Genomic DNA, 12,044 nt, shown 5'->3' on the forward strand with positions numbered 1-12,044 from the left:
AGAGGGATGTTAGCAATGATTTTTCACAACCAACAGGAAGGGGTAGAGAGACACCTGATGGTTAGGAGTGCTGTACAAGCACTTAAGCACTTGCACAAGCAGGTAGTGAGAATCTGCAGAGACCAGTGACCTCACGCCTTGGGAGTGGGCCTGGGCTTCTGATACCCCTGGGTTCTCCCACAGATGGAGGCTGCTGTGGCCTGATCCTTACCAACCCTGGAACATCATCCCTTGGCCGACTTTCAGAAGCCTTTCAGGCAAGAGGCAGGCCCAGGGACCTCTCTGAGCTTGTAAGGACAGGTGTGTGACTAGGGGCCACTTACTAATATTAGGTTAGAGTCTAACCTTAACTGCGGCAGAAATCAGCCTGAGACATGCTTTCACGGTTGTGTAGGCCCTGGCGTCGAGGTTGAGCGGAAGCAAAGATGTGCCTGCACCCACTCCTGACTGTGGGAGGCTGCAGGTCTCTGTCCCAAAGACCTGGCAGCTGTGGACAGTCAACCAGTGTTAGGTGGCTTCATAACAGATTGAGTCCCAGCCCCACACTGATGAACTGCATGGCCTTGCACAAGCCGCTTCAGCTTTTCCCGTCTCAGTTCCTACCTGTGATCTGGGCCAATCACATCTCCTCACAGTTGGCTGCAGCATTAGGGATGCGCCAGCAGAGCACACAGCAAGGGCTGAATCCATGGTAGTTCCTGTCTTATGGCCATGTTTAGGGTAGTCCAAATGGGAGAGGCTCTAACACCAGGCTAAGAAGTTGATGTTTTGTCTTAGAGCCTTGGGAAATGGGTGAATTCCTGAGCTGTCATTTGGAGAGCCACAGGAAAAAGCCCTCTTCTGTTCAGGAGGAGCTAAAAAGGAGACTTTGGGGATGAGCCTGGGGGTGACCTTTGGGGCCAGAGCCAGGGAGGATGGTCGGGGTCTGATAGGGGGCAGTAGGCAGACAGGCCACCACCAGAGAGGCAGAGTTTCATGGGCAGACTGAGAGGAGATACCCAGGATAAACACCAGCAGGTGACAAAGGCGCCACAGAGTCTGGGAGTGGGTCTCCTGCACCATCCACAGCCACCATCCTGGTGGCCAGTATGCCATGCTACAATGCTCTGGGCACTACACAGGGATGACATCCCTGTGTCCGGCCTTTCCTGAAAGAGCCCCTCCTGATGAGGGACTCCTCACACACAGGGTTGGGATGTTTCCCTTCAAGCCCCTCTCCCCCTGGAAGCCCTCACTCCTTGGAGCGAATCAGGTCCTACAACCCCAGGCTGAGGAGGGAACTCGGGTTTCCCAGGAAGCTTGAGTATTTGAGAATGTTGGCTGTTGCTCCTGGGTTCCTGGTGCAGGCAGGGTTGGTTTAGTTCCCAGGATGTCCAAGTGTGGCCGTTCCCCCTGTGAAGGGCGCCCAGGGGCCCGAGCTGGGCAATGGCACACTGTAGTTGATATTTCCAGGCATTTCGCAAGCATTTTCTTAGTTAGTCCTTCCAAGAAGCTCTCCTAACCCCATTTTACAGATGAGTAAGATGAGACTTGGAGAAGATAAATACCTCACCCAGGTCACGTGGTAAATCTCAGAGCTGGGATGGGCATCAAGTTCAGGGCGTCATCTGACAAGGTTTTTTTTGTTTTTTTGTTTTTTTGTTTTTGCGGTACGCGGGCCTCTCACTGTTGTGGCCTCTCCTGTTGCGGAGCACAGGCTCCGGACGCGCAGGCTCAGCGGCCATGGCTCACGGGCCCAGCCACTCTGTGGCATGTGGGATCTTTCTGGACCGGGGCACGAACCCGTGTCCCCTGCATTGGCAGGCGGACTCTCAACCACTGCGCCATCAGGGAAGCCCCTGACAAGGTATTTGACTGTTATTCATGACGTCCTTAGGGACCAGACGCAGAAATACGAGATGGGTTATAACAAAGTTATGTAGATCCTAGGTGGCTGAACAGCACTCCCCAAAGGTCAACTAGATAACTGAGATCAATCTGGGAAAAGGCCTCTAGTGGAGGACCACAGCACTCCATTCCATTCAACCCCTATCACTCGCGTGGGCAATGACTGCAGCTGACCCAGGACCAGGAGGCAGAACCAAGATGCTGAACGCACGACCATAATTCAACGTGATCTTCACAGACCATAACAACAGACTGAATTTGCCAAATGACATGTAACAGAGATAAATGTAAAATTTCACATCTAGATTTAAAAACTCAATTGCCAAATCTGAGTTGGAAGAATTCTGTTTGGATAGCAGCTTGTTTGAGGAGGATACAGGAGCCCCCAAACTCAATATGAAGTAAGTCGAAGACACCTGCCAAAAAGGCCAGTGGAATTCTAGGTAATGTCGATAGATATATAACCCTTGATATATAACACACAGAACGCATGATTGTCTAGTCCAAGCCCCTGTGAGGAGGGAGCCAGCCCACGATGCTCTGAGCTGGAGAAGGGAATGGTGCAGGACACACACTTTGGGAAGAACATTGACAAATGGACGTGTGTTCCAGGGAGTGTGCCCAGATTAGCAAAGGGACAAGAAACAGTTATATAGAGAGGAACTCTTGATAGAAATGGTCACATTCTAGGTCTGCCCCAAAGTGTACTAACAGGGCCATGTGACCTGTCCTCAAACATTGAAAGAATATGTGGGGGACTTCCCTGGTGGCACAGTGATTAAGAATCTGCCTGCCAATGCAGGGGACACAGGTTCGAGCCCTGGTCTGGGAAGATCCCACATGCCGCAGAGCAACTAAGCCCGTGAGCCACAACCACTGAGCCTGCGCTCTAGAGCCCGTGAGCCGCAACTACTGAGCCTGCGCTCTAGAGCCCGTGAGCCACAACTACTGAAGCCCGTGCACCTAGAACCTGTGCTCCACAACAAGAGAAGCTGCTGCAATGAGAAGCCCGTGCACTGCAACGAAGAGTAGCCCCCGCTTGCTGCAATTAGAGAAAGCCCATGCACAGCAACGAAGACCCAACGCAGCCAAAAATAAATAAATTAAATAAATAAAATTTTTTTTTAAAGTAAAGAATATGTGAATGAGAAAATCAACTTACTTGCACATCTAAGGAGTGTGGAATTAGGAACGAGTGGAATTTTGCCCTTTATGTATAACTCTATTATAGTTCTGAGGTCATGTTCTAGAAACTACTTTCACATTAACCACTCTGTGCTTCAGTTTCCTGTTTTGTTAAATGAGGCCAATAATAATAATAACAATAATAATGCTGCTGCGACCTCCTTCACAGGGTTGTTGTGAGGATCAAATGAGTTACTACAGTAAATGCTTTTTAGAACAGTGCCTGGTACATCACTGTTAGATATGTTTGCTATTAGCATTACTATGGCAGTTATTGTTGTTTTTGTTACCTCCCTGAATTGAAAGTGAGCTCTGGCTGTAGACAGTGTCTGGTCACCCTTTGTGTCCCCAGCATTCATCTCCCAGCACACAGTAAGTTGAGTCAAAGTTATGTGGAGGCTCATGTCAAGATGCTCCGAGGAAGACCATCCCGAATATTCAGAGATGAACTGTCATTCCCAGCTGGTGTTAAGATGTTCAGCAGCAGACCTCCCCCACTAAAAATAGACTGAGTGCTCAGGCAGGGATATGTGGGCGTGGCGGCTGGGGCCACATGCTCTGCAGGTGGTGTGGGTTGATCAGCGGGACACCCTAAGATTCCATGATACCCATCTCCTCCTTTCTGAAGGGCCCTCAACCTGGACAGCCACCTGGCAAGGGAGGGGCAGGGATCACCCCTACACTTTTCTTTTTTTTGGCTGTGGAGCTTGCGGGATCTTATTTCCCCCACCGGGGATTGAACCCTCACCCTCGGCAGTGAAATCATGAAGTTCTAACCACTGGACTGCCAGGGAATTCCCAATGTGAAATTCATTATCATTATTATTATATTTTGCTGCACCCCTACACTTTTCAAATGGGGAACCAAGCACAGCTCCCTCTTCCTAGTGAGGGAGTTTCTGGGACTCCTCCTACCTGGCCATCCTGCCTCTCCTGGGACATGCAGAAGGGCTAAGTAAGCCTTGATGCAAATAGTGGTCGATTTCCTGGGCTAAAATTACATCTTGAGTCAATTTTCACAAAGTACAGTGACAGATTTAGGTGACGGGAAGACGGAGCTTTCTCAGAAGGCATTAAAATGACCCAAACAGTTAAAATCAGCTGAAACCAGGCAGCCAGGGGCTGCGAGAGCAGCTTTCATCCTTCTGTGGTCTTATGCAAACATGGGAGACCCTGCCTGGAGAAACTGCTGTGCTTGCACTTGACTCCCTCCAGCCATGGAATGAGTATCTCTTGGCCAAGATTCCACTAACAGAGAGACTTTTTGCAATGAACTAGCAGGTGGAGCCATGGGAATGGGTTCATGTTTACTGGGAAAAACAGGCTTCCATCCCAGGGACAGTTCCATAGACATGGATCTGGATTATTCTTTAAACTCTCCCTTCCTGATACTTTCCTCTGCAGGTCACACAAAGAATCAGGCAAAGTAGGGCCTTGATATGTTTGAGGGTATCTTTCCTTCTACAGAAATAGCTTGAAGCCTGTGTCCCAGGGGTAGCCCATGCAACAGAGCTCTGCCACCATCACCCCTGAAGGCTGGGCATGGTGCTGATGGTCTCTTGTAAATGGGGTCAGTCTCCTCTCTGACATTCTGACCCTATGACCCCAGCAGTCCTCAGCCTGAGAGTCATGAGCTCCCTTCAGCTGCCTCTCCCTGTATCTTACCAGCCTCACACCCTGAACACCAGCCTCACTCATCTGCTCACCCTCTGTTTTGGATGGTCTCCGTTAGCTCTCTGGATCTATTTCCAGCCCTTCCCCACCCTGCTCTGTGCCCAGGAGGCCGACCTGTGTGGACTGGATCAACAGCTGCTCCCCGCTCTAAGTCTTCCAGTGGGGTTCCACCAATGGGAGGTGAAGGCAGGAGAGCAGAGGGTGGGGAGAGAGTGAGGTTGCCCTGGCTGACCATGTCCCTCCACTGAGGGCCCCTGCTCCTGTAGACAAGCTCCCTTGGGGTTCCAGGAACCGCCCCCACCCCTTACCTCCTCAGGCCTGGAGTAGTCCCACTGTCCCCAGCCCCTGTGATTCACCAGCCCAAGTTGGTTTCCCTGAACCCCACCCACTCCTTTATAATTAGCCCTGTATTATATCTCCCAACTCTGCAGGACCTGGACTGGCCTGCTTACTCTAGCCACCTCCATGCCTTTGCTTTCACCACCATCTTTTTTTTTACAAATTTACTTTTCTATTTATTTATCTATCTATTTATTTATTTTGGCTGTGTTGTGTCTTCGTTGCTGCCGCGGGCTTTTCTCTAGTTGAAGCGGGCGGGGGCTACTCTTCGCTGCGGTGCGCAGGCTTCGCATTGCAGTGGCTTCTCTTGTTGCGGAGCACAGGTTCTAGGTACACGGGCTTCAGTAGTTGTGGCACGTGGGCTCCGTAGTTGTGGCTTGCGGGCTCTAGAAGTGCAAGTTCCGTAGTTGTGGCGCACGGGCTTAGTTGCTCCGCGGCATGTGGGAATCTTCCCGGACCAGGGCTTGAACCCATGTCCCCTGAATTGGCAGGTGGATTCTTAACCACTGCACCACCAGGGAAGCCCTCACCACCATCTTTGATGCTGGGCCCTTGTGTATGCCTCCCAGCTTCACTGAAACCCAGATCGGCTCAGCTCCTCCAAGTGGACGCTGCCACTGCACTGGGGTCCAGCACCCTGATTCCAACACATGAGGCCAATCCTGCTCCTCTATAGGATGAGGAGGGTGAACCAGCTGAGCCCTGAAGTTCCTTCCAACCCACATTCTTCTCTGCTCTACATCATGCATCCCTTAGCCAGATGGCTGGTGTTGAGGTTCAAATTCCACTGAAAAATCCAAATGACATTCTGGCTGTAATTTTCTCTCCTCTGAACTCCCATTCTATTCTCATCAATACCTCTCATCACATCCTCTGTTAGCATTATTCATGCATGGGAATCTCCCCTTTTAGGCTGCAAACTCCCTAGTTCCATCTTGCGCTTTCGGTGAAACACTTTTCTTTCTGCCTATCTCCCTCTTCCCCCCGCCCCATCTCAAGAATGCTTACTGTTGTAAATATTGACTGAAATGGGGGAGGGACCAGTAAGGCCCGAACACTCTGGATGATGTTGTACAATGATATTTACCAGACAATGACTACACAGCAGGTATGTTATACCCATCATCTTGCTTTGCCCTCACCACAGGCCTACAAGGTAGGTGTTACCCCCGTATTACATATGTGGAAACACAGAGGTTAAAAGCAACTTGTTCCAGGGGACTTCCCCGGTAGTCCAGTGGTAAAGAATCCACCTTCCAATGCAGAGGACGTGGGTTCGAGCCCTGGTCTGGGAAGGAAGATCCCACATGCCCTGGGGCAACTAAGCCCACACACCACAACTACTGAGCTCACGCACCTCAACGAGAGAGCCCACGTGCCGCAAACTACACAGATCACTTGCTCTGGAGCCCACGCACCACAGCGAGGAACCCACACACCGCAACAGAAGATCCTGCATGTCTCAATGAAGATCCCATGTGCCACAACTAAGACCCTATGCAGCCAAAAAATAAAGAAAGAAAAATAAATAAATAAACACTGTGATTAAAAAAAAAAAGGGACTCCCCTGGTGGCGCAGTGGTTAAGAATCCGCCTGCCAATGCAGGGAACACGGGTTCGAGCCCTGGTCCAGGAAGATCCCACATGATGTGGAGCAACTAAGCCCACGCACCACAACTACTGAGCCCGCATGCCACAACTACTGAAGCCCACGCACCTAGAGCCCATGCTCCACAGCAAGAGAAGCCACGGCAATGAGAAGCCCACGCACCGCAACAAAGAGCAGCCCCCACTCACCGCAACTAGAGAAAGCCTGTGCACAGCAGTGAAGACCCAACACAGTCAAAAATAAATTAATTAATTAATGGGAAAAAAATAAATTGATTTTTCAAAAAAGTAACTTGTTCCAGAAAGGGCTGGAGCCAGAAGTGAAAGCACAGGTGTATCTGATTCCAAGGCCTGTCACCGTTCCTCTGCTCCACCTTGCAGTGTGCGTGATAACAAGATGCAACATGGGGATTTCCCTGGCAGTCCAGTGGTTAAGACTCTGCACTTCCACTGCAGTGGGCATGCGCTCAATCTCTGGTTGGGGAACTCAGATCCCGCATGCCACAAGGCACAGCCAAAAAAAAAAAAAGATGCAACGTGGGCCCTGACCCAAATGAGACAAGTCTCATTACAGGATGTAATTAAGGGTTCATAGAGCAGCACCCTTCTGAAGAGGCCCTTCCAGACTTTCCTGAATGAATCACCGAGACTTTAGGACATTACTGTTCTCTATGAAGCTCGGCCAAAAGGTCTCAAAAGTAATTAGTTCCTTTAAGCTAAACATTTCCCCAACAATCTGGTTTACGCTTTAATTGGCTTAGAGTATTGGAGAGGGAGAAAAAGTCAACTTTAGCCCAGCCCCTGTGGAAATATTTCCCATACATTTTATGAATAAAATTCATTCCCTTTGGCTGCTTGCTTCTGCCAAGCCTGAGGGAGGGCAGATCAGGGAGCAGGGCAGGTGATGCTCCAGTCAGTCCACCAATGAGGAAGGGGAGGTTCATTTCTGAAGTCTGAATTACTGAAGCTTTACTGGCCGTTCTCATTCTCATCACGTCACCTGGGACCACCGCCCCTGTGGGCTCTTGGCTTTGGTCATCTCATGCACCACTCCTCTTCCTTCCCTTTCCGCAGGCCCTGGGGTCTGGACCTGTGTCCTTCTGCTCTTTGGAGCTGCCTCTGTTCCATTAGTCATTGGTACTTCCCTCTCTCAGTGGAGACACCAAGCTGAGTCTCTATCTGGAGCCCCTGGGCCTCCCTCCCAGGTCTGGGCAGAGAAGGGCATGGGTAGGGCTGCCAAGGTCAAATTCCCTCTCGTCCCATCCTTGGGCCTCTTTTGATCACCAGAAGGAGTGAGCACAGCTATGAAGGTCACGGGAAACCCCCTTCAGCTCTGAGTCCAGTAAATTCACCCCCACCTCCTCAACCCTGGAAGAAAACATTCTTCACCTCCCAGACTTTGACCTCATCCTTGCTTGGCCAGATCCTCTTCTCCAAGAGTAAGGAGGTCTGCTCCTTCTTTGTTCAGACAGGAGCCAGGGGCTGCAAGGACCCTCCCCCTTGACCAGTTCCCCCTTTTATTCTCTGCACCTGAAAATCAGCTGGCACAGAAGGTCTAAGGGAAGAAGGAAGCAGAGACGGGAATGAGGTAACAGCTCCCACATCCTTGCCAGCCTCTGTCACCTGGCTCCTTTTCTTAATCCAGTCATTCCTTCAACAGCCATTTATTAACACCTACTGTGTGCTGGGCATCATTCCAGGTGTTCAAAATGTAAGAGTTAATGACAGATGAAAATCCTTGCCCTCATGGAGCTGACACATGACAAACAAGATAAATAAGTAAACCAGAGTATCGTTTATGGCTTATGGTGAAAAGTGATAAGGAGGAAAGGGTGGAGAGGCTGAAATGTTAGATGGGGTAGCCAAGGGAAGGTCTTGATAGGGTGATGTCTGAGTCAAGATCTGAGGGAACTGTGGAGGGGCCACGTGAACATCTGGGGAAAGAGCATTCCAGGAAGAAGGAACAGCAAGTACAAAGGTCCTGAGTCAGGAAGAGGCAGGTGTGGCTGGAGTGGAGTGATGGAGGGGATGAGCAGTAGGGAATGGGTCAGTCAGGTAAAGGAAGTCAGATCCTGTAGGGCCTGTTGGGCCACCACAGAGACTTTAGTTTTGCAAGATGGGAGCTACCGGATGGTTCTGAACAGAGGAGGGACAGAATTTGACTTGGGTTTTAATAGGATTCCTCTGGCTTTTGGGTGGGGAATAGACTGAAGGTATCTAGCAGCCACCCACTAAAAGTGTCTGTGATTCTTAAGAGCGAGCACTTCAAGTCTGCCCTCTCCTTAAACACCCTATCACAAGGGGCAAAAGGCCTCAGGGGGGGACAATGGAATTGAGACAAGGCTGGAAAAGCGGGCCATCCTGAGTTATGGCAGAGCTTGGAAGTCAGACTAAGCAGCTGAGACTTGATTCAAAGAAGAGGGGAGTCACCAAAGGTTTCTGAGCAGGAGAATCACCTAACTAAAGCCACACTCACTCACATTAGTCAAAAGCCACGGGAAGGCTCCTCTGGCTGAGACATGGTGCTAGATGCTGTACCCATGTCTCAGGCCATGATCTTGGTGGGCCTGGACTCCCTGTCTCCCCCCTCAGACTGGGGCTCCCTGAGGACAGGAACTTTCTCTCCACCTTCAGTCTCTTCTTGCATCAGCAAGGACAAGACTCTGCACGCCTTACGATCCTTCACAGGGGTTTAGATGCTGAAGCTGGAAACACATCAGGTGGGATGACTGCAGAGTTAGAAGAACAGACAGACAGACAATCAGGAACAGGCTGATGTTTCCGTGGTGGGAGAGGGGCTGTACCTACCTCCCGCCACTGCTTGTTCTCCATCCCTTGAGTATACATGACGCATACTGTGAGGAGAGGAGAGAAAAAAGGGTTAACACCCCAGGCCAAGAGGAAGGTGTGGGCCCCCAGATGCGGAGGGCCCTGGAGGGTCAGGCACCTCCGGACACTACGGCCTGGGTAGCAGTGATGGGTCTGGGTGGGGGTGGGGTCGGCTTGGAGGAGGGGGCCCAGAACATAGGTGTGTCTGGGAGGGGCATCCTTTGGGAGGAGGGTCGGGGTCACTCACATCTAGGCTAGAGGAAGTGTAAAGTGTGAGGCAGGTAGACAGGTGTGAATGATGGAGGACTGAGTGGCAGAGGTGTGGCAGGAGAGAGCATCTAAACTCGCTTGTCCCTTTAGAGCCCAAGGTGGCCTCATGGGGCCTATTATTATCATCAGCCCCACTTCCCTGACAGGGAAACTGAGGATCAGAGGAGGCCAATGAGTTGTCTGAGGTCATATACTTGAGCGGCATTGCTTAGGGCTAGAACCCTGGGCTCCAAAATCAGTGCTCATCCCCCTTGGCCACAGACATTTGGGGCTCTTAAATGCACTGGTTTCCCTGGGACTGAGACCTTCTGAGCCCTCCCTACCCACTTGGTTGTGTTGAGGCTTCACAAGTACAGGGGCTGGGAAGGGTCAGACCTCCAAGTTCTCTTTCTCCAAACAGTATCGGTGAAACATTAGATAGCCTTGATGTACTGGGAATGATGCCTGGTACATAGTGAGCACTCAGTACAGGCTCCTGCGTTGGCTACTGTAGTAGTCATAATGCCGTTGTAGCAAAGGAAACTATAAACAAAACAAAAAGACAGCCTACATACAGACTGGGAGAAAATATTTGCAAATGATGTGACCAACAGGGCTTAATTTCCAAATATACAAACAGCTCATACAACTCAATAACAGAAAAAGCAAACAACCCAATCAAAAAATGGGCAGAAGACCTAAACAGACATTTCTCCAGAGAAGACATACAGATGGCCAATAGACACATGAAAAGATGCTCAACATAGCTAATTATTAGAGAAATGCAAATCAAAACTACAATGAGATATCACCTCATACCAGTTAGAATGGCCATCATCAAAAAGTCCACAAAGAAGAAATGCTGGAGAGGGTGTGGAGGAAAGGGAATCCTCCTACACTGTTGGTGGGAATGTAAATTGGTGCAGCCAATATGGAAAACAATACGGAGGTGCCTTAAAAAACTAAAAATAGAGCTACCATATGATCCAGCAATCCCACTCCTGGGCATATATCTGGAGAAAATTCTAATTTGAAAAGATACATGCACCCCAATGTTCATAGCAGCACTAGTTACAATAGCCAAGACATGGAAGCAACCTAAATGTCCATGGACAGATGAATGGATAAAGAAGATGTGGTACATATATATGGTGGAATATTACTCAGCCACAAAAAGAATGAAATAATGCCATTTTCAGCAACATGGATGGACCTAGGGATTATCATACTAAGTGAAGTAAGTCAGACAGAGAACGAGAACTATCATATGATATCATTTATGTGTAGAATCTAAAAAGTGATACAAATGAACTTATTTACAAAGCAGAAATAGACTCACAGATATAGAAAACAAACTTATGGTTACCAAAGGGGAAAGGCAGGGGGAGGGATAAATTAGAAGTTTGGAATTAATACTCTATATAAAATAGTTAAACAACAAGGTCCTACTGTATAGCACAGGGAAGTATATTCAACATCTTGGAATAAACTATAATGGAAAAGAAAAAAATAAAACATAATGCCATTGCTGTTGTTGTTACTGTTATTACTGTCAGTGCAGGACTTACATGGGTCAGACTTGGAGAACATGTCTTTGTCCAAAAGGTTCCTGAAAGAGGGGGAGAGAGCAGGAATTAGCACAGCCCAAGGATCTCAGGGGATTCAGGCTGTTACTGAGATCCGGAGGCTGCCTCGGGCCTGGCTTCAGGCAAACGGGAAGCAGGAGGCTCCTTCAGCACAGTTTATTAGGGTTCATTGGAGCTGGCTGGGCCCCAGAGGTTGCTCAGCTCAGCTCCTAGGGTGTGTGGTGCTTCCTGCCTCTCACCCCCGCCACCAACACACACTCCTGTGGACCCTGGTGCCCTGGATCCCACAGCCCCTTGCTCTTGGGCCGAAACACAATCTGCCCAATGTTGTAGAAATTGTTCTAGAAATTCTCCTTTTACCACTTCTCTGTCTCTGAAAAAATAAAGTGAAATCAAGCCACAAATGTACCATTCTCTCAGGGCTCTACTTACAGCCAGTTTATTCAATCATCTCACCTGTGCCAGTGGATTAATTAATGATACCTCCCAGGGGATGCAGACTCATTTGAACAGGGTCCTTTTGTGGTCAAGGCCAGAGCTAACACATGGTCCTAACAATTAGACTTGAACTCATGCAGCAAGATGACTGGGAATTCCCTGGTGGTCCAGTGGTTAGGGCTCCACGCTCTCATTTCCAGGGTCCCAGGTTCAATCCCTGGTTGGGGAACTAAGATTTCGCAAGCCACA

At 49.5% G+C, this 12,044-nt stretch overlaps 1 protein-coding gene across 1 annotated transcript in view; it reads right to left on the reverse strand.

The window, feature by feature from the left end:
- Nucleotides 1-12,044, reverse strand: part of CPNE5 (copine 5) — a 90,689-nt gene that overhangs the window by 64,993 nt on the left and 13,652 nt on the right. Inside the window, exons 2-3 of the mRNA XM_007467275.1 lie at nucleotides 11,340-11,380; nucleotides 9,502-9,548 (exon numbers count right to left, since the gene is read on the reverse strand). Of these exons, the coding sequence (XP_007467337.1) occupies nucleotides 9,502-9,548; nucleotides 11,340-11,380 (88 nt within the window). The remainder of the gene's footprint in view (nucleotides 1-9,501; nucleotides 9,549-11,339; nucleotides 11,381-12,044) is intronic.

This window comes from Lipotes vexillifer, unplaced genomic scaffold (genome assembly GCF_000442215.2).
Source record: "Lipotes vexillifer unplaced genomic scaffold, Lipotes_vexillifer_v1.1 scaffold528, whole genome shotgun sequence".
Taxonomy (NCBI): domain Eukaryota; kingdom Metazoa; phylum Chordata; class Mammalia; order Artiodactyla; family Lipotidae; genus Lipotes; species Lipotes vexillifer.